This window comes from Miniopterus schreibersii (genome assembly GCF_964146895.1).
Source record: "Miniopterus schreibersii genome assembly, chromosome: 8".
Classification (NCBI taxonomy): domain Eukaryota; kingdom Metazoa; phylum Chordata; class Mammalia; order Chiroptera; family Miniopteridae; genus Miniopterus; species Miniopterus schreibersii.
This window is the reverse complement of record NC_138109.1, coordinates 58874361-58896338: the sequence shown is the minus strand read 5'-3', so window position 1 is coordinate 58896338 and position 21978 is coordinate 58874361. Positions and strand designations below refer to the sequence as shown.

The following is a 21978-nucleotide window of genomic DNA, read 5'->3' as shown; positions in this document are numbered from 1 at the left end:
GGGATTGCTTGCCCTGGTCCTGAGGCCCATAGCAAGCCCATGACTTACCAAGACTTCCTGCTGGACTTGAAGCACAGTACTTGAAGATGGGCCTTCAGTTTAGGTATCTGGAAAATAGCAATGATAATTCATATGGTGCTCATCCTGCACTGTGAAGCCTGTCAACACAAAGGTCTTTAAAAATTCAGAGGGACATCCTGTGTCATTAGTAGCTTTGTCAGTAGCAGGGAGAAGTAGCCTTGAGGTTATTTCTCCAGTTAGCTGCTTGGAAAAAGATATTCTGCCAGTATAACAAAGGGGAGAGGTTGGATTGACAGATATCCATTAATCATCTGGTAAGTGCTTGCTAGTTATGATTCAGCTCCAGGTGACTGCACCACGTTCAATATGCGATTCTCTTTCCTCTAGGTGTCTGAGAATTCTGTGGTCCAGTTTTCATCCAGAAACTTCTCACTGTCGGCAAAAACAGAAGAAAGGAGCTTCCCACATGGAAATGAACATCTGTTAAATTGGGCCCGAAAGGAGTATGGAGCAGTCACTTCATTCACTGAACTCAAGATAGCACGAAACATTTATATTAAAGTGGGGGAAGGTAAATTTTATATGGTTTTAATTAGTGACTGATTTACGGCAGTCAATTGTTTTCTTTTCTGAGACCAGGTGGTTAGGGTAAGGAATCATGTAATTACAGAATGTTGGAGCTGGCAGGGACCTGAGGGATCTCTGGGTCCTGTTTCCCCCATGCCCCCTCCTTCCCGTTTCCTTCTGAGAAAACCAGCCTGCTAATGGCCAAGTAAGAAATGGGGGAGTAGCCTGGTTGAGAGAGGAGGAGGCGGTTGTGGTGTAGGATTTAGAAAACAGACATACACAGAAGTTAGGAAAGGTGAGTGGAGGGCGAGAAGCCTGGAGTGTGGGAAAGAAGGTGGTAACTGGTGCTATGAAGGAGGAGTTGGCAGACTAGGTCAACAGTTAGGGCTTCCTCTTGCCTATTATTTGCAAACATTTGAAGCCAATGTCGGTTTATGATTTTGAGATATCAGTTAAATTTTGGACGATAGCAGAGGAAAAGTGTTTGAGTATATTTTTAATACTAAGGCCTATTGCAAGGATAAATTATTAGAGAAAGGACCTAACTGTATGGCCTTGATAAGAAATTGCTCATTTTAATTTCTTTGCCTTGCAGAGGGATATAAATATTCAGTGACTCAATTTTGGAAGCGTATTATTTTTTAATAACATTTTTCATTATTATTTTTAGTAAAATCTATTTGGAACCCCCATAAATTACTAGAAATAACAACTCTTGTGAAAGGGCCCTTGTTCTGGTCAGGTGATTGTGTGAAAACTGCACTTCAGGTCTTCATGTCCATCTGTTTTCTGTTGGATTTACAGCAGCTGTCACCTTCTCTGCAGACAGCAGGGCACCACGGGGCGGGTTACTGAGGGCTTGTGCCCAGCCCTTTTTGAATCTGGGCTGTTCGACAGATGCAAGAAAGGTGGACACTGATGTCAAGTGTGTGCTGTGTGCAGAGGCCACAGCAGGTGCTTTCACATGTACCCACCCACTTAACCCCGCCAGGAATCCTGGGAGGAGACCATTATTTCCGTTATTTTACAGAGGGGTTAGTGGAGCGTCAAGCTGACTTTCTCAACTCCATATGATTAGCAAGTGGCAAAGCCGGAACTCAAACCCAGGTTTCCTGATTCTTGAGTCTAGAACACGGCTTGTTGCCCGATGCCATGTTTTAAGTCTTACCCGGATAAGCACAGCCTGCAAATGAAAGTGGGCCACCCGGATGGGAAGACTTGTTCAGCAGAGTGAAGCGAGGAGCAGTTTTAGATGAGAATTTGGTATAAAAAGTTGAAGTTTGTTATTAAACTATCATGGTAGTCAGGTAGCTAATAGTAGAAGTCAAGCCCATTTGCAACAAAATTTAAAAATCTCTTTTAACAAAGGCCCTAAGCCCTGGCCAATGCTCTGCATTTCTGAAACAGATTTCTAGCAGCGTGAAAGAATGTTGATGACCCCCCTTGGAATTTCTTAGAATGAGAAAATGTGTTATAGTAACCTTTAGAATGCCAGGCTCTGTTTTCTCGACGGTGCACAAGCTTCTGTGCACAGCCATTACCTGCCCTTAGAGTGGGAGATTCGGTGACTTCCCCAAGGCCACACGTTGGGTTGGGGAAGAACTTAAAGGACATGGTGTCCAGTCCAGTAAAAACTGATTTACTCCTTGGTAACACCCTTGGAACACCTGAAACTTGACTCCAGCCATCAGTTGGGCAATGTCATTGACCCACACCGTGGAGAGGAACAGCTAAAGGAAATGAGAGTCCTGGGTTAGGTCTGCCAATGGGCCACAAGGCGATGTTGTGTATCACCATGGATTTGACTCCACTGAGCAAAGTTCATCCTCTCGCTTCCCAGAAACTGACCTTTCTCTACCCTCAACCCAGGGACCCCAGGCCTCCTCTTGCTCTGTCCCCAGTAATTCTCAAAGTGTGGCCCCTGCCCCACAGCATCCTCATCACTTGGGAACTTGTTAGAAATACCAGTTCTGGGGCCCACCCCAGAACCACTAAATCAGAAACTCGGGGGGGTGGGGTCCAGTCATCTGTGTTTAAGGAGCACTGTAGGTGATTCTCATGCTTGCTAGTGTCCGAGAACTGCTGCTCTAACCAGTACACCTGGAGTGGAAGAACTGGGGAGGGTTCGCTTCTTATCCCAGCTGGTCTCATTAACTGTGAAGCTTCAGGCAACACTTTGATTTACCACTGGGGCCTCAGTTTCCGCAGCAGGGAAATGAGGAGTTTGCATCACCTCCCAGGCTTTCAGAGTGTATCATTCAAGGTCTCAAAGTCATTTGTCAGTCTTTTCCTGAAATACAAATAAGCATGTGGCTCCCCCTCCCCCCACCCCAAACATGCCAGGTTTCTGCCCGGGGATTCCCCTTTGTGGTTTCCTTTCTACTTGGCAGTTGGTGCAAGTTTTTATGCCAGGCATGCAGAAGGTCGTTTGGGGGGAAAAACCACACACACACACACACACACACACACACACACACACACACACGCATGAGTACACAACAAAGAGTGATCCGCTTATTCAACTTAGTGACAATGGCATCTGAGACTTGAGCCCTTAATAACAGCAACTTTTAAACAATTAAAGCTTTACTGGTGGCTTACAAAGGTCACAAGGTGGGTGAGTGCTTTGTTATTTGTTTCAAATCTCACATCCCTGTTTTTTAATTCAGGAAACCTATACTGTGGAGCTACTATACCAAGTGCCCCTGGGAGAATTAAATATACAGGCTGAAGTACCAGGAGGGTCCTAGTTTCTTGAGTTGAGACTTGCCAGTCCCTGGCCCATCCACGCACCCTCTGCTTCTTAATGAAGTTTCAGCCTTGCCACCCCAGGATCATTTTCTGTCCTGTGATCTGGGGGAGGCATCCGTGGGGCCGCAGCTGCAGGGTGTGCATTCCTCATCTGCTCATCTGGCAAAACCCTCGGCAGATGTGGCGGGAGGCTGCTCCAGCAGCCTGAGTTGGCGGAGTCCTGGCCTCTTCCCTCTGAGGGGGTTGTTAGGGAAGAAAGCAGAGTGCAGAGCTCGGGCTCTTGGAACGAGCCTACAAGCGGGGGCCTCATGAGCTCCTCTGGTCCCCTCTGTTCTAGGGATGGCTCTGGGGATGCCATGGTGCGTGGAGCCCCATTTCCACACTGCGTGCTGTGGACTTCTGCACGAGGGAGGTTGCACATGTTCAGGGGTTGGGGAGGGAAAGACCAACCCAACCTTGGGGCCTCCTGGGCTGGTGGCTCACTCCTCAATGAGACTTGCGTGTGAATTTGAACCCTGGCATCCGAGTCCATTAAATGAAAAGGGCAGAAGTGTGTTTCATTAAAGTGCCAGGGCTCTGATTAATTACCCCTTCTGAAAAGAGCTTGCTACACCTAGAACTTCCTTGACATTGGTCCCAGCTGTCACACTGCCAGCAGCTTCAACTTCTGTTTAAACATTTAGACCGCTGAATGGAAATCCCATCAGCCACGGTGCTGTGCAAACGGCGTGTGCCGTTGGGGGAGTGTCTTCAGCTCTTGGTGTGTGCATCACTTTCCCTGGTGGAGTTGATGAGCAGCCCTCGGCACAGTGAGACAGTGTTTGTGAAAGCGCCTTGTAAACTGTGCAGTGCCACAGAAACGTTAGTCACCTGTGTCAGGATTGTGGGAAGTGCCCTTACTGCATTCCCCGAGCTCCTGCCTTTGGTCTTGAGAGTATAAAGTGCTGTGAGGAATAAATAAGAGGGAATAATTAATTATACATGGTGGGCCAGAGGGTTAATTGGGTAGCTGGTCCTCTTATTAATTGAAATAGCAAATATCCAAGGAGAAGCTTACCTGGGGGTAGGATAGATAATTGGATACAGTGTTGAGTATGCTCACTGTGAGATATTTAGTAGATTTTTAGGTGAGAGGTGCTTGGTAGACAGATGACAATACAGGTCTGCAGCTCAGAAAAGGCATCATGATCTAGGTACATGTGGAAGCTATGGGAGTGATTGAGATCATCTAGGAAGACTATGAGACAAAAGGTTGAGGAAAGAAGTGAGATTCTTAGCCTTGGTTTTCTATCAGGATCAACGATGGAGCTTTTGACAAAGAAAGCTTCCTAGGCTCCCCTAGGTCTTCTGAATCAGCCTCTCTGGGATGGTGGATTCTGATGTGCACCAAAGATCGAGGATCACTGGTGTTTAAAGGATGAGCAGAGGCCCGGCTGGCGTGGCTCAGCAGTTGAGCATCGACCTGGGATCCAGGCGATCGGGGTTCGATTCCTGGTCAGGGCATATGCCCAGGTTGCAGGCTCCATCCCCAATAGGGCGCATGCAGGAGGCAGCTGATCAATGACTCTCATCATTGATGTTTCTCTCTCTCTCTCCCCCTCTCCCTTCCTCTCTCTGAAATCAATAAAGACATATTTTAAAAAGTAAATAAGAATAAAGGATGAGCAGAGGAGGAGCCAGTGAAAGAGATGGAAAGACAAGTTAGAGGAAATTGATGAGGACCGAGAAGTTATCACAGAGAACAGGAAAGGAGGGAATTTAGGCCAAAAGGGGCCACTAGAGTTGACCACTAGGACATCACTGGTGACCAGAGGGGAGGCATTTCAGGCCAGAGGTTGACGAGATCTAAGGCCTTTCCTCAGCACTCATGGTTCTTACGTCCTGCCCTTGCTCAGTGCCACTGTCACCTTCTTTCCTTGAGCCTGGTTACCTTGGAGATCAGCGGTTTGCGCTTCTTTACTTTCAGATCAAGTGTTCCCTCCCACATGCAACATCGGGAAGAATTTCCTGTCTCTCAATTATCTTGCCGAGTACCTTCAGCCCAAAGCCGCAGAAGGGTGCGTGATGTCCAGCCAGCCCCAGGATAAAGAAGTGCACATCATTGAGTTAATCACCCCCAGCTCCAACCCCTACAGGTGCGTGAGTGTGTGTTCTGAACTGAGATGAGATGGAAATAAAGACCTTTCCCGACTCAAGGCGGGGAGAGGTGCAGCCCAACCTGTGCAGGAGGGAGGGAGCCACGATGCTTTGCCTGAGGTTCACAGAAGCTTTGAAGAAGGGAGTAAAGGCTCCAGCAGTACATTTTATTTTCTGCATGCGTCTCTAGATCCTCTGTATTCCAGTTGAGCTCCTGACGCCTGTTCTGAACTTCTTGGTACTAATTAATAGGATACAGTTATTCTTGCTCCATCATTGTTTCCTATGAGGTTATCCCTGATAAGAAAATTGCGAAATGTGTCTTATCAACATAATTCTTATTTGAATAACATTCTGTTTTTATAAACTTCTGTTCCCAGTGTCATCAGAGCACTTTGCACTCGTAACTGCTTGCTTCCAAGCTCTGTGTGTGTGTGTGTGTGTGTGTGTGTGTGTGTGTGTGTGGAATGTTGGGGGTGGCCCTTCTTAGGGACACACCAAACAGCCGTTAGATGTAACTTGCCTCTCCCTTGCATTCTCCCCCCTCTCCCATCGCAGCTTTCTGAGCCAGGACTGGAAATGTAACCCTCCCTATCGAGAATGAATAGAGGACTTAAAGAAAAGAAATAAAAAGGGGAAAAGTTGGCTCTTCTTCCACGTTAGCCTGCATTTCATGTGGGCTAATGACTTAAAAATATAAATTTACATTGTAGAGGGATGTCGAAGTTAAAGTTCTAATCAAATTTTTATTTCAAAAACGAATAAACTACAGATCCATTTTGGTAAGATTTCGTCCTGTCTCACGTGAAGGATCTTGCAAGAAATTAAAGGGGAATGAGAACAGAAGCAACCTGGCAAAAGCACTGAGACAGTAAGCCTAAGGCTTCATTCATATCATTCATTTTATACTTTACAAGTGTGTAAAACCAAGATGGAAAGAAAGACTTGCCTTTAAATTCCGAATGACAGAGATGTTATTGTTTGGTAAAAATTCTCTTTTATACTGAATTCTTAAAAGTTTGGGTTGTGTTCACCAATTTTCCAGTAATCACTTGGTTGACCATCTGTTTTCTTGATTTCGATAAGTATATATGCAGAAGTTTGAGAAAGCCAGTGCAGATAGGATTCTGTAGCAGATGTTAATGGCTTAAGCAAACCTTATATAAGTCAAGGAATTCTCCATCCTTTTCCCTCTTACTCTGAAGTTTCCTATTGTTTTACTGCCATGCCTCCCTCCCCCACTCACCAAACTGTGGCCCTCTTCTTGTTTTGAAGGATTTTTGAACATACAACATTATGGAAAGTTACACATGGAAGTGCTGAAGGTGTCGAAGGTTGAAAAGGCAATGATTTTGCTTCAAAAGTAAACTGTTCGTTTATTCAAGTCCATTTCAAACAGTGGCTGCATTAACCACCCTTTTTTTTTTTTAAGAGGAGAAAAATTTTAGTGACTAATTATGAGCAGGCATATTTTTCTGTTGTTATGTAAGGCCATTTTGTTGTGTGTGCACTAACAATCTGTTTTGCACATGTCATTTGCCTGGGATCAACTCCAGCTTTTTAATCAACTGGCCAGACACTGGAAACATGAAGACTTGGAAGAGGGGAGATAGTTGCAACTTTCTGGCATTTGGGTCCTAACTCTGCCTTTGTTTTCCATTCACAGTGCTTTCCAGGTGGATATAATAATTGACATAAGACCTTCTCGAAAGGATCCTGAGGTGGTCAAAAATCTCATCTTGATCTTAAAGTGCAAAAAGTCTGTCAACTGGGTGATCAAATCCTTCGATATTAAGGGAAACCTGAAAGTTATTGTAAGTCAGTTGAGCATTTCTTCGTTTTGATGACTGGCAATCATTTAAGCCATGTTTATATGTGTTGTTATTGTCAGGTTTCTGCCTCTTTGAACTCTCTCTGAGCTCTCTCAGCAATTTTCCACTTTGTAAAATAGCCTGTTCCTTGGCTTCTTTCGACAAGGGCGAATAGTGTGTTGGTTAAGATTATGGCCCCTGGGGTCAAGACAGACCCAGATTTGAGTCCAGACTCTGCCATTTACAAAACTGTGACCTTGGGCAATTCCCTTAGCCTCTATGGACCTCATTTGTCTTATTTGTGACATTCCTGAAATGTATTAGTGTACTTTTCAGCATGGTTAGTATAAAATAATGGACACAATTATAAGACATGATTGAGTCCTGTAAGACCCACTCTCTCGACTTTTGAGATAAACACATGATATTGGCCTGCCTTTCTAACTTCTGAGGGCAAAATACCAATAATAGATTCACCAATAACGGAGACGTTATTACATAAGGGATGGCTCTAGAGAAACCCCACCCTCAACCCGTTGCCTAAGCATTATGTTTCGTGAAGGAAATATACTGAAGGGGTTTAGCTGATTGGCCTGATAGGCAAATAGCAGCTAGTTCTTGAAAAGTTGAATGTTGAAATTTGGTAAAACAAATTTTTTCAAATGTGTTTAGAGAGAGAACTTTACAGAATATTGGAGCAAATCATAACGAAAGTTCAAGAAAAATCCCCCTTCTGATTTTTAAGAAGATTAATTACCTCTTTAGCATCTCTTTTGTAGGCTCAAATTTTTATGCATTGTCTTTTTAAAAAATTGTGGCCATTTCCTCTTCTGTACCTGCATTGAATCCATTGGAGGGGGTTTTATGTTTTCAGTGTTTTGGGAGAGGGATGCCTTTGGTTTTGGTATTACTCATTTGTGGCACCTTCGTGTGACAGCAGAGAGCAAAGCCAACGGTCCCCTAGGCAACGTCATGTACAGGCACTCACCAGGGGCAGCAGGCAAAGCCACGAGCACACACGTCTTAATTTAAAGTAATTGTTTCTGGTTCCTGTGGTTTTGTGTGTTTTTTAAACTTTGAGAGGATCCCAGTAAGCCATCATGTGTAATGATGATACCATTAATTTGGTGTTGAGCGCAAGGCCCAGCCGTGATTCTGTGAAGTCAGAACTGTTTCGATTGCCTTCCCTGGCGTGGCGTGAGGGATGTTGGTGACCTGAGGTGTCTGCAGCCTCTGCTGCCTGGCACACCAATCAAATGTTTTTAATTTCAGAATAACAACAACAGGAAAGGGAATCATGCTCTGAAAGACAAAAACATACGGTACATTTTAATTCCCTGCTGGAGTTCTTGTGTAAATGTTCTCTCAGCCCTGACCCTTTCAGTGGCTCCTTCTCCCCCTGAGTAAATGTGCCTGGTCCATGGCAGTCCTGGTGTTCGCTCTGAGTGTCTCCACTTCTCCTGTGAATCAGAAAGGCTAGAAATGAGATTGCTCATCCCAGTGTAAGATCTGTTTATATTTCTCTCCTTGGCTGTACTCCATTCCAGGCCAATTTTGGACAATGCATGACAGCATTACTAAACAATTAGGTAATGTTTCATGATGTTCTTTTTTATTCCCCCAATCAGTTTCATACGTTGTGATTTCCTAACTCCCTGTCTCAGATGTGAATTCTGATTGTGCTGTGAGGGAAAGTCACCTACTAATAAAAAGGCATAAATTCTTGCTTAGTAAGAGGGACATGGTTTATAGTGACCTTGTTTCTAGTATGTCCTTTAAAGACGTATGGGAGAGTGGAAAGAATCCTGGCTTTGGGGCCAGACAGGGCTGGATTCAAATTCCATCTCCAGTTGTCATTACTCCCAGTTGGGATTGGGTAAGCCAGTTGAACTCTGAGTCTCTTTCCTTAGCTGTGAAATGGGCACGATGATAGTACTCATCTTGAGACTAATCGTGAGGTGTAAGGGAGTTTGTTCATTCGTGCATTTATTCATTTAGCAAGTATCTGTTAAGTGCCTCCTGGGTGTTTCATCCAAAGCACTTGACACACTGCCTGCACACGGCGAGCTCTCAGCTAGTGCCTCTCAGCTTCTGTGAGCCTCGGGCTCCACTCCTCTAACACAGATAGTAATGTCCATCTCCTTATATTTTAGAGGAGAACACAGGTTAGCTCCTAGCACGGGCGTGTGTGCCATACAAAGGGAGTTCATCTTTCTTCCATAAGCAACTCTTAAAAAGTTTGTCTGTAGAAGCAACTTCTCTAAACAAAGTGAAAACATAGAACATTATCTGAAGGATCTGTAAGGAACTTAATGGGGTAATTTAAAGAAGAGCCCCATTATACATGAGTGTGTGTGTGTGTGTGTGTGTGTGTGTGTGTGTGTGTGTGTGTGAAGGGTGGGGTGTGAGCAGAATAAACCCTCCAAATGACACAGTGGTCCAAAGAGATGCAAAGGTTTGTGCTGTGAGCAGGAATACCAGAAGTATCTGCATTGCCATGCCGAGCTCTGGCTTTTTCTTTGGACCGTGCATAATCACATTTTGGGAGAACCTCCAAAACATGAAAGAATTGATGAAGGAAACGTGTTAGAAATTTATTGTTGTAATATTTCATGGCCTCAGGACTTTAAGGTTGGCAATGGCCAGTTTGTTCTTAGACATTGTTTTAGAATATGCACTATATACTCTCTGCCCAGCCCTTCCTCAGGCCCCTCCCCGAGCCCAGCAGTTCTGATGTAAGTGTGTGTTGGGTAGTGAGGGAGGAGACAGAGGCACTCAGATTTTACCTAGCTCACCATCCTTTGTGAAGACGTGGATGGGAAAGATGGCAGTGCTGTTTGGAGACACCCTTGAACGCTCCTATTTGGAGCAGCTACATGGAGGCTTTGGAAAAACCTGGGGACTCCCAGAAATACAGGGTGAGAAATTCACTCATTGCTGACAACCAGCTTGCCTGCCATTGACTCAAGCCTCGCTGCTTTACAAACGTGTAGATAGATTTGTAGCCTTGTAAATCCCAAGGCGTAATCAATGTGAGCTGTACTGACAGCTCCCAGATTTCATGTGGAAAGGTGTAAACAAATCACTCCATCTGGGTACAGAAAGGACAGGTGGCAGTTATGATGATAGTATTCTGGAAATACAGTATTTTCTCAGCTGTCCAACAGCATGAAAGACTAGGGCAGATGAGGCCAAGCAGTCGTGTTTAGGCCGAGTTACAACTCCAGCCAATCAAAACGACACGCTGCTTTGAAAGGCTGGGAAGAAGCTGTGCTTAAGACACTGCTGTTGACTAAATGAATAAAAAGTTATAAGAAAAATTGGATCCTTCTTTACCTCGTTTTAGTTTTCTTTCTATGTTTAACCCTTCCTTCCCCTGAGGAGTTTTCTTTGAATTGGAGTGAGAGCTAGAATATTCCAAACCTATGATGCTGAGTTTTTTGTGTGTTGTGTTTTTTTTTGCAAATGGCCACAGATCTGGGCTGAAGCTGTCTAGTTCCTTTGCACACGTGACTGTGACTGCCCAGTGTGTCAGTTTTGTCTCAGATAAGCACCTTGGGTAATAGAAAAACATCTTGGGTGAGCTCCTTTAAGCTTTGAATTGAAAATGTGCCCTTAGCCAATCTCCCACAACCAAAGAGGCCAAGAGAACTTAGAGCCTGTGAATCCTCTATGGTTTTACAGTGGGAAAGGATTAATATTTAGTCATGTTAGGGGCAAACAGAGTGGGAAACAAATGGGGAATTTAGGGAAAATGCTGCATGTATGCAGGAGAAAAGAATTGGGAATGGAAATTAAAGTGATTTTTATACAGCATGGAAATGCCCTAATCTGCATGCTAGAAGGGCTTCCAGCCCGGTGGAGCAGTTGTTGGAAATGTGGTGCCTTCCCTTTGAGGTCCTCTCTGCCGCATTCAGCTCCCTCATCTCTGACAGGATCACTGCTGTAGGAGTCAGAAGGTGATGTGGAAAATTACCCTCCATGTCCTGGGTACTCAGAGTCCTTTTAGATCCTTTCTCGGAAAGATTTCTGTCATTCAGTTTTAATTTTGTAACTGATTTCCAAGTGAAAGCCAGTTTTAAGACCGATTTGTGTTGCTGAATAAAATATTGACTTAGAGGCACAGTAACCTAAATTAACTAATATTTAGAACATAAAATCTAAGCTTATTCAGTTATTAGAATTGGCAGATGAATGCAATTACAAGATTGCTAAATAGATCATAAAATTGTAAATGAAATATAAACATTGGTTGTTTCACCATATGAATGTAATAGTTTACAAAGATGATACAGTCTCCTAGTTACTACTGAAGTAACTAGGTTGTGCCTTCTTTCATTTAAATCTAGGGTACAGGAAGTAGAAACAGGATTTTCTTTTTTGACAATATAACATACACATCTGTGTACTTTGTACATAATTTTAAGTTTGGTATACATACATATTTGGTATGTGTATGTTAATAATTTAAACATTAAACTAACTCTGCAGTTAGTATGTAGTTACTTAGCTGTCATTGGATTTTTATCAATATAAGCAACCCAAATGCTATGATCAAAGAGCATGAATAGCCCTGGCCAGTGTGGTTCAGTGGTTAGAGCATCAGTCTACCCACCAAGGGGTCTCGGGTTCAATTCCCAGTCAAGGGCGTGTACCTAGGTTGCAGGTTTGATCCTTGGCCCCAGTTGGGGCATGTGCAGGAGGCAACCAATCGACGTGTCTCTTTCTGATCGATGTTTCTCTCTCTCTCCCTCTCACCCTTCTTCACTGTAAATCAATAAACATATCCTCAGGTGAGGATTAAAAATATATATATATTTTTACATCAGTGTTCTTAGTCCAAGGAAAATAGGGATTAAAAGAATAAGTAATTTCTTTATATATACTGTAGAATCTGTTTGTTTCAGATATTTAATTATTCTTATTAAAATCATTGTTTAGACTCATAAGTGAAATTTTGCTATCTTCAGGCTCCTAACAGTATTGGCTTTGGGAAAGAGAGTGAAAGATCCATGGTAATGACCAAATCAATAAGAGATGACATTCCTTCAACCCAAGAGAATCTGGTCAGGTGGGCTTTGGACAACGGCTGTAGTCCAGTGACCTCATACACAGTGGCTCCTGTGGCTAATAGATTTCATCTTCGGCTTGAAAACAATGGTAAGTATGATTTTTTTAAAACTATTAAAATTATTCCTCAAGTGTAGCTCTCCAATGAGGAACTCTCATTTCAGCTTACATGCTCCTGTTCGTCTATTGCAAATTTTAATGGTTGATTTGGCTACTTTTTACTATAAAGCTTAAAGTTATCTAGAATTGTAGGTAATTTTGAGGAAACGATCTTTAATACAGTTTTGTTTTGTTTTTTAGTAACAGAGTTGGTTGCATGCTGGAGAACTTTGTTAGAGATCACCTTCACTGTGGTTACATTAGGGGTAGAGTAGCCTGGCTTCCTCTCTCAGAGGTACCTAATAATCGCTGACAGCTGAGATGCACCGGGGCTGAGCCTGCAGGAGAGAAGTGTTAGGTCAGGCTGTATCTTCTGTGAAAACAGTCATGAGGACTCATACGTGTGCTTTTTCACTCTCACCCAGAGGGAACGCAGGAGTTATTACCCCAGTTTCACGGAGCAGAAAGCAGAGGCTTAACAAGTTCCTGAGGTTTTCCGGAGTCTTATAGCTAGAGGGACTCAAACATCAGGTTTTCTGATCCCAGATCTGTTCCTCACGCAGTGTACCACTACTGAGTGCAGGGCCAGTAGAATGAAGGTCCTGAGTACAGGTTCAAGTCCCAGCTCTGCCACTTATTCACGGTTTGAGGGGGGAAGTTGCTTAACCTCTGAGCCTCAGGTGGTTCCTCGTCAGATGGTCCTTCCTCAGTAATATGGGGGAACAATATTGCTACCTCCCAGGGTCGTTGTGAAGGTTTTTGTCCAAGTAAAAATTAAAAAGCCCTCCAAAGCTCTGACTCATTTTGGACCATACAGCTGCGCTACCTTTTTCAGAAAGATAGTATTGGAGGAGAGCTCATGCCTGCTGGCCACCTTCCCTCCCAGCCCCCACTGAGGTGGATTCACCCCAAGCACACACCAGTTGGCTTTGGAGAATGGCTGCAGAGAATAGTGGGGGAAGCGTTTTTTTCTCTGCATTGCTCACAATATGAAAAAACACTGAGAACTGATTGAATGGGAATGTGTATCTCCCTTTGGAGGAATAAGTAGCTAAGCACCTTTTTTAGAAAAAAACAAAACAAAACAAAACTAAGCAGCTTTTTCTTTTGTCATTTGGGTCTAGGTTCTAAAAGGCCACGGTGCCCAGATACCTATTAGAATTTAGCAGTCAAAAAGGAGTCTAAAAATCTTTAGAGAAACTCTTCTAAAGAATTTCTAGACTCAAGGGAAGTATTTCATGGTATATTGAATAAACTAATATTGTCCCACATAACTTATTCAAATCATAGATTTTTATGGCTTGTAGGGCTTTAGAAATCATCTAACCCCATGGCTCTCAACCTTGGCTGTACATTGGAATCACGTGGGCGAGCTTTAAAACATATCAACAATTAGGTACCGCCCCAGAGAATCTGATTTTTAATAGGCCTTGGGTGCAGCCTGGGCATAGAGATTTTATTTTTAACACTTCCAAAGTGATTTTAATGGGCATCCAATTTTGAGAACTACTTGATCTCATCATTAAATCTCTTAATTTTAGAACTTGGGGAACCAAGGCACAGAGAAGTAAGCCATTGGCCCAGAGCTACTTAGTTAGTTAGAAAGAACACCAGGACTAAAATTCAGGCTTCCAGTCCACTCATCTCTTCATACATTACTTGTTAAGAGTAATTTTACACACGCTCATTCCATGCTAATTCTTCCTGTTCTCACCCCTAACAATGGCTGTGGCCTGGCATCAGACACTGACGATGTTTTGCTTGCTTCTGTCCCCACCAGAGGAGATGAGAGATGAAGAGGTCCACACCATCCCCCCTGAGCTGCGGATCCTGCTGGACCCTGGCACCCTGGACAACCCACCCATCCGGGGAGGGGGAGGCCGGAATGGAGGTTTCCCTTTTCCTTTCCTGGATATCCCCAGGAAAGGCCAGAAGGAAGGGAGAGAAGATGGGCTCCCCCACCCAAAGGACCCCGTCATCCCCAGCTTACGACTGTTTCCTGGTCCCAGAGAGCCTGAGGAGGTGCAGGGAAGCATGGATGTCGCCCTGTCAGTCAAATGCGACAACGAAAAGATGACTGTGGCTGTAGAAAAAGATTCTTTTCAGGTCAGTGCAGTTCCTTGAAGGAGAGGAGAGGCCATTTCCCTCTCCATCTTGCCCCACCCCGTATGTGTTAGCTGTCTCTCTCCCGCTCTTTCACTTTTGGACTCCAGAGACTTGATACTGTTTTCTCAGTTGGATGGGCTCACTTCCCCTCGGCTGCGATTCTCACCCGGTTTCTGGTGTTCTCAGTAAGGGGGTTCCAGATCCTTGTGTGTCAATCCTATTGCTGTTGGATTTCCACGGCCAGCAGACACGGTCCTGTTTGACAGGTGGTGGGGAAGGGGAAGGGGGACCGCAGGCCTCGGGCAACCTTTACTTGGAAGACCAGGCAAACTTAACTGTGTGCTGCAGAGCTGCCTGTGGGCCCCCCTTTATGTCTTTGGTGGTGGTTGTTTCAGGCCAACAGCTACTCAGGGATAGAGCTCACCCTGTTGGATCCTAACTGCAAGGCCAAGATGAATGGCACCCACTTCATTTTGGAGTCTCCCCTGAATGGCTGTGGTACTCGGCACCGGCGGGCAGCCCCAGATGGTGTGGTTTACTACAACTCGGTGAGTGTTCTCCTTTGCCAGAGCCTTGCAGGGTGTCACCTTAAAATTACTTCACATTCTGTGAAAATGAGGAGGGGGCATGTACCCCAGGCCGAACAAAGCCAAGTGTCAGTTCTCAGCACACTGAGATGTACTTTGATCCTGAACTTTTTTGTTTTATCTGCTTTGTTGGTGAATCTGTGGGAGCTAGGAGTCCCTGTTTTCTTGGTTGGAGCATTTGTGGTCATCTCTTTCATCTCCTGATGCAAAAGGGTTCACTGGCAAGGTAATTATGACCTGTTTCTCTGGCTAAACTGCAGGATCAAATGGCTGGCTCTTAAAGAATAAAATTCAAGCCCTTGGGCTATGAGTGAGCACATCCACACTCTGAGCCAACCAGACCAGGTCTCTCTGGCCTCATTTGAATCCTGCCCAGAAGTGGAGGACTTCTCCCTCCCTCATGAACAAAAGAGCCAAAGAGAGAAATCCAGAAAGAGCTATCAAAAAATTATTATTAAGTCTCTCTCCACCTCTAAGAAAGACCCTAAACCACAAAAAATCTCCTACTTTTGAAGTTACACAGAGGGAGATTTCACAGATCCCCCCCAGTGATAATCCATTGCAACAGCTAACCCACACTTTCTGAAATTGCTCTGATCAGTTCATCTAAATCCTTTCAGATTAAATCTGTTCTTGCAGAGATGACCCTAGGCAGTAAATATTAAAATAATTTGACACATGATATCTCAAAAGAACTTTATAGTGTTAATTTTGCAGTTCACCTTGTACTTTTGATGGTAAAATAAGGCTCAAAGATCCCTGTGCTCAGCTTTGCCATGGTGTGTGTGCACACACATGCTCTTAGTGCCTGTTCCAGCTTTGGCCTGGGACGGGGAGGGCGAGTCTGCTCACTCCCCTTTATTCCGCTGCTGGTAGATAGACACACTTGACCCATCCAGAGAAAGGACTGGCGATCAGGCACTCCAATCAGTGTGGCTCATGTGGGGACTGACTCTCCTGTGAGCCCAAGTTTATTGTTCCTCAGACAATCTGAGAATGTTTGAGCTGGACAGAACCCTACGATGATCTCATGCAACTTCCTCATTTCACAGGTGAGGAAACTGAACTCCTGGGAGTTAAGAGGCTTGCTTAGATTTGAGGACCTAGTTAAAGCAGAGCCAGGACTGAATCCAGCTTCCTGACCTCTGGTCCACTCATCTTTCCTCAACACCAGGCTGGCCCAGCTAATCTCCCTTTGTTATTGGAATAATTTATGAAACTTTGACCTCTATGATGAACACCGTCCTGCCAGTTCCAACACTAATTTTTGTTGCAATTATCCAGTTTTTCCAGATGTAATGAATGTCACATTACTGATATGCTGTACTTGATTTTGGAATTTTTAAAAAATTTATCTTTATTGTTGAAAGAATTACAGATGTTCCCTTTTTTCCCCCCATTGACCCCTTCTACCCCTTCCCTACCCCCCCCCCCCCGCCCCAGGCCTTCACCACACTATTGTCTTTGTCCATGGGTTATGCATATATGCATATAAATTCTTTGGTTAATCTCTCCCACCCTTCCCTCTTGATTTTGGAATTTTAAATTTGTGTGTAAATTAACAATAATGAGAGGCTATGGTAATCTGTCTGTTAAGTTTTGAAAGGGGGGGGGGTCATTTGCCTCAGAAGAGAAAGGTGTGTCATGAGCCCCTGAAAATCCTTTCTTCCTATATGTACACACTGCGGTGGTAACTGTGATGTTATGGTAACTGGGGCAAGCAGTATCCTAGGTACTTTCTTCGGTTACATCAATAGTTTCTTCTGAGGGCCTGGTGAAGAACAGAGAAGTGGTTTTCCTGTGTCCTCTCCTCACCCTGTTCCCTTCAGGGAATATTTTAGCTATTTGTTCCAGTTATTATTATTTGTAGTCATTGTCAGACTTACTATATGTTTTTGTTTTGCAACATATTCAGAATCTAAGCATGCAAAGCAAAAAAAAAAAAAACACCCGAAGGAGAGCATGACTGTCCTATATATGCAAAGAAATTAAGATTTATGGAGTCATGTTCCTCAGGTGAATCTTTTCATCTTGTCCAGAACTAACCTAAGAATAATCATTTCAGCCAGTGCCTTGGAATAAAACATGATGTTCTTTGGTGCATCTGTACACGATAGAGAAAGATATTTAGGAAGAAATGGAGGAAAGATAGAGTACAAGAGAAAAGATGAGGAGAGAGAGTGGCTCAATATGAAGTCCTTTGCAATCTCAGCAGATACAAATAACAAAAGTTCCTTGCATTAGCCAGCTCTTATATTTCTTAGAACTTTTAATATGAAGAGAAGCCTCCTAGGAGAAGCTCCCCTCCTCCACTATATAAACAGGCCTATTTCAGTGTCTAGTGTTTTCTCACTGTTTGAAATTGTTTGTAGTTTTTCACAAAGGAAGATACATATTTTGAACATGAATTGGGTTTCTCTTTATTTTTCATCTCTTTGAAGAAGAAATCCTAAGCATACTCGGAGAGGGGTGTGTGTGTGTGTGTGTGTGTGTGAGAAAACCGAATGCATGTAATTTGGTGTTTTTATTACATTCTCTGTGCTTTCTTTGCCTTTTAGATTGTGATACAGGTTCCACCCCCTGGGGATGGTAGTGGTTGGCCAGATGGTTATGAAGATTTGGAGTCCGGTGATAATGGATTTCCAGGAGATATGGATGAGGGAGATACTTTCCAGTTCAGCCGACCTGAAATTTTGGTGGTGCGTGTTTGTTTGCGGTGGGCAGTTTGTGGAGAGTGCTGTCTTCTTGGCTACCTTTAGTTAGGAACTCTTGGAGGAGGGGGGAGGAATGGATGGATGTTAAAGTCCAGTGCTTAAAAAGCTGCAGGACCCTTATCCTTTATTTGACTGCGATTTATTTCTGTCTTGTTTTTCCCCCAGTTTAACTGCAGCCTGCGACAGGTGGGGAATCCTGGTAGCTTCCAAGACCCGCCCAACAGAAATATCTCCTTCAACATGGAGCTGTACAACACTGACCTCTTTCTGGTGCCCTCCCAGGGAGTCTTCTCTGTGGCTGAGAATGGACACATTTATGTTGAGGTGAGATTTCAGCACTGGCCTTGGCCTTTAGGTTAGTGCTAAGCTGCAGTAGTAGCTCCTGGGGCGTGAGTGACAGTGCCCTGGCCCTGGAGCAGACCTTCCTGCTCTCTCTCACAGCCCCTGACCAGCTCTGGTGAGGGCTTGGCTCAGAAAATGATTCCAGCTTGATTTCTGACCAAAGCAGAAAATTTCAGGATCTGCTACATTATCCTAAACGGAGAGCGTTCTATAAATGAATCTTTTAAAAGCATTGTCAGTGTGAATTCTAATAAAGCCTGTCCTTGCTTAGCGTATTTGGAACAGTAGCTTAGTAGCTGTGGTGTCAGAGTAACCATGAGATGTTTCAAACCACCTCATGCATTATCTTTTAAATTGCACAAAGTTAGTGAAATGCTGCGCTACTGTATCTCCTGAAAATTGTTTTTTTTCCTAGATCATTATTTAAATGTATCTATACATTTATTAAAACTATTTCCTATAAGTAATGGTGGTAATGGTGCACAGCATAAGTCTGTGGAATGGCTACAAAAGGTTAGGTAGTGGTGCCTGGCTGGCGTGGCTAAGCGGTTAAGTATCAGCCTATGATCCAGGAGACTGCAGTTCCATTCTCGGTCAGGGCACATGCCCAGGTTGCAGGCTTGATCCCCAGTAGGAGGCGTAGAAGGCAGGCGATCTCATCATTGATGTTTCTATCTCTTTCTCCCTCTTCCTTCCTCTCTCTGAAATCAATAAAGACATATTTAAGAAAAAATTAGGTAGTGGTGATAATAATAACAACAGCTGACATTTACTGCAGATTTATTTTGTGCCAAACTCAGTTGTAAATATTGTAGTAATTTACTCTTCAAAGCAGTCCTGTGAGACAAGACTATTAATATCCCCATTTTATGGGTGAGAAAATCGAGGCAAAAACTTGTCTAAGGTCACACAGTTAGTACCTACTAGAGTTCAGAGTCAGGACTTAATCCAGAGCCCACACTGTTATCCCCTGGATGCTACTATCATATATCCTCAAGTGCCATTTGAAAGGGGAGAAAATGTAACCTCTTAGCAGTGCAAATATCCGGGTTCACAGATCGGATTCCAGAGAAGATAACTTTCCTTCTGGCCTCAGGTTGTCTGCTGGTCTTACAGGGGAGTCACCACCTGATGAGCTGGGTTTGGTGCTAAGCTGCGAGCTGCTGCTCTGCTTCGCTGTGGGAGGAGAGGGAAACTTAACGGGTCAAAAGGGATACTTCTATATATTAAAGTAACTTCAGTGCACATAATTTCTATTTTAGAAAGACAAATAACTCTCACATTTGTACTAATTCTGGAACGGAGCCTGCAGGCTCTAGACATTTTCCTGGAGCTCTCCTCTTCTTTAATTCCCTGTTTTAAGAGGTCTTCTCTTTCTTTGGGTACACCTTCTCTCTCCGCTGGGGAAAATACACTGCTTTCTACATGCTGTTCCTAATCATAGATCCCTTCTAATCCAAGATCGCTGTTTTCCTCTTGCTTTTCTGGCTGCGCAGTCCATATGTGCAGTTGGCCGGTGACTCCCTGTTGTGCTGTAGATTTTAGAGGCTCTGCTTAACTGCACTTTGTTTTCCAAATGTGTGCCTGGCTTGGCTAATTTATGGCTTAGCTGCTTTATGCTAATCAGTGGCCAATCTTTCACATGTATCCAACCCTGGGTGTTTTGTTTTTTCTCCCTTTTCCTCTAGTGTGGACCTATTTGAAATATGGTTTTGCTTGTTTTCTATGCATATTTTCCCATTTGTATCTTTTCATATATCACCTATGTTTTTCACAATTAAATTCCAACAAAGACACTGTCAAGTGATGAAAAAGAAATGAGCCACATCTTTTCGTTACCACTTTAAATACCAAGTACATTGAGTAGAATTTGGGTAGGGGGAAAATGTTATAAACTGTTTTATTTTAAAGTTGTTTTAAACCACCTAACATATGAGAGAGAATCTGTATATATTTTGCTAAATAGGGTAGCAGCTCTGCATATTCTTTGTTTCCCAGTTTGGACTCCAATGCTAATAAGAAAATTTAAAAATTTTTTTCTTTGAAAAATGTTTTTGCTTAGGGTAAGTAAAACTTACTAAGTCATTGGCTTGGCCTAAAGAACTATTTCCAGGTTCCTTCTCCTGGCCATCCTTATCATTTCCCTGCCAGAATCCTCTGTTTACTCTAGGCCATAGTCCCTTCTTTTAATCCAGGATGTGATCAGTTTTGCCACCTGGGCTTTGGTCACCAATGAGTGATATTTTCTTTAGATTCATTTATCTTGGGGAATTTAAAAAACTGTTTATAACCCCCAAAATTTAAGTCTTGATGAATACCACTAATAATAGCTGGTATTTATTGAGTAGCTGGGACCTGTGTTGTTTGCATGTAATTTTGACTTTACAAATCATCACAATAACTATATCTAGTAGGTAGTACCCCTCAATCTGCAGGGGAGGAAACTGAGGATCAGAGTTCATGTTCATGAGCAGCAGAACGTGATTTCCTGGGCTTGGTCTCACTCCAAAGGCTATAGTCCTTCCACTACTCACTTCCAGTCCATTTTAGAGTAAAAGCCTTATTAATAACATTTTTCCTCCAAAACAACTTTTTGGGATACCTTACCCATTCTGCCATTTCATATTTCTTTGAGATAAGAGAAAAGATTTCTTCTGTCACACGTTTTTGCATTGTAGGTTCTGAGTTCATGATAAAGGGCACTTTTTAGTTTAAATGGGATATCTATAATTTGCTATCTTTTCAAGATAAAATATCTTATTTTTCAGAAATATTGCAAAAATAATGACATGAATATTAATTGGGTATCAAACACTACTTCCTAGAAATATTTCTTACAAAGCATTCTCCCAAGACCACTTCTTAGGCCTGGTCAAATTGATCCTGTAGCTACAATGAAATAGTAAAGAGAAAATGGACTTGTGATCAGAATATCTGGCTTTAAGCTTTGGTTTTACCCAGTATTTGCTAGATATGATCTGGACAAGTCATCTGTTCTGTGTGTTCATTTTTTCCTCGGTTTATAGAGTGGAGATGAAAATATTTATCTCTTAAGATTGTTATGAGGGATTAAACTTTAAGGCACAACAGAGTGACACGATCATAATCATCTTCATTGTTGAGCGTCTTGCAGTTAACCACGAAGGGATCTTGCAAAGTAGCGCTGTGGACTGAAAGCCCCGTGTAATATCAGGGATTTCCCCTGGGCTTCTCAGAATGGAAAGCATGTTTATATCTCCATGCTTTTTGAAAGGATTCTGGGGCTATTGGCCTATGGTTAAGGCCTAACTTTATTTCTAAAGTGTTTTAAGTTTATTTTGATCCTAAGTTTGGTCAAGGAACGAAGCGTAGAGGGGAGAGGCAATTTGCACAGTGATCCATGTGTCACCAAATGGAGCATCCAGTCCGGTCCGGGGATTTTTAACTGAGTTCAGGATAGTTGAGGTTTGAATTCTGTTTACACTTGGCCAAACACTACTTCCTGTTTCTAAAGAAAAGAACCTTAACAAGGTTTGGACGACATAGCCCATACGAATGTTTTGTAAGAGGGAAGTGTGAATGAGTTGGAAATGTTTCCAGATTAGATTTCCCTTAAAATACTGTTGGGTTGAAAGAGTGAAGGGAGAGTTCTTGGCAAGGCCTGGTTTGGACCTGTAAGCGGCTGGGACACTTTGCCAGGCCCGTGATCGCCACCAGATTGCACCGTAGCTGACACCCAGCCACAGGGCCAGCTCTGCCTGTTCCCGTGATGCCGACTTTAGATCACTCTCTAGC

At 43.3% G+C, this 21978-nt stretch overlaps 1 protein-coding gene across 2 annotated transcripts in view; it reads left to right on the top strand.

Moving 5' to 3' along the window:
- Positions 1-21978, top strand: part of TGFBR3 (transforming growth factor beta receptor 3) — a 183772-nt gene that overhangs the window by 136518 nt on the left and 25276 nt on the right. For both annotated transcript variants that reach the window (XM_081144498.1, XM_081144497.1), the window contains exons 5-12: positions 409-592; positions 5306-5474; positions 7142-7289; positions 12257-12446; positions 14236-14561; positions 14957-15109; positions 17707-17847; positions 18028-18186. In XM_081144498.1, coding sequence (XP_081000624.1) covers positions 409-592; positions 5306-5474; positions 7142-7289; positions 12257-12446; positions 14236-14561; positions 14957-15109; positions 17707-17847; positions 18028-18186 — 1470 coding nt within the window. The remainder of the gene's footprint in view (positions 1-408; positions 593-5305; positions 5475-7141; positions 7290-12256; positions 12447-14235; positions 14562-14956; positions 15110-17706; positions 17848-18027; positions 18187-21978) is intronic.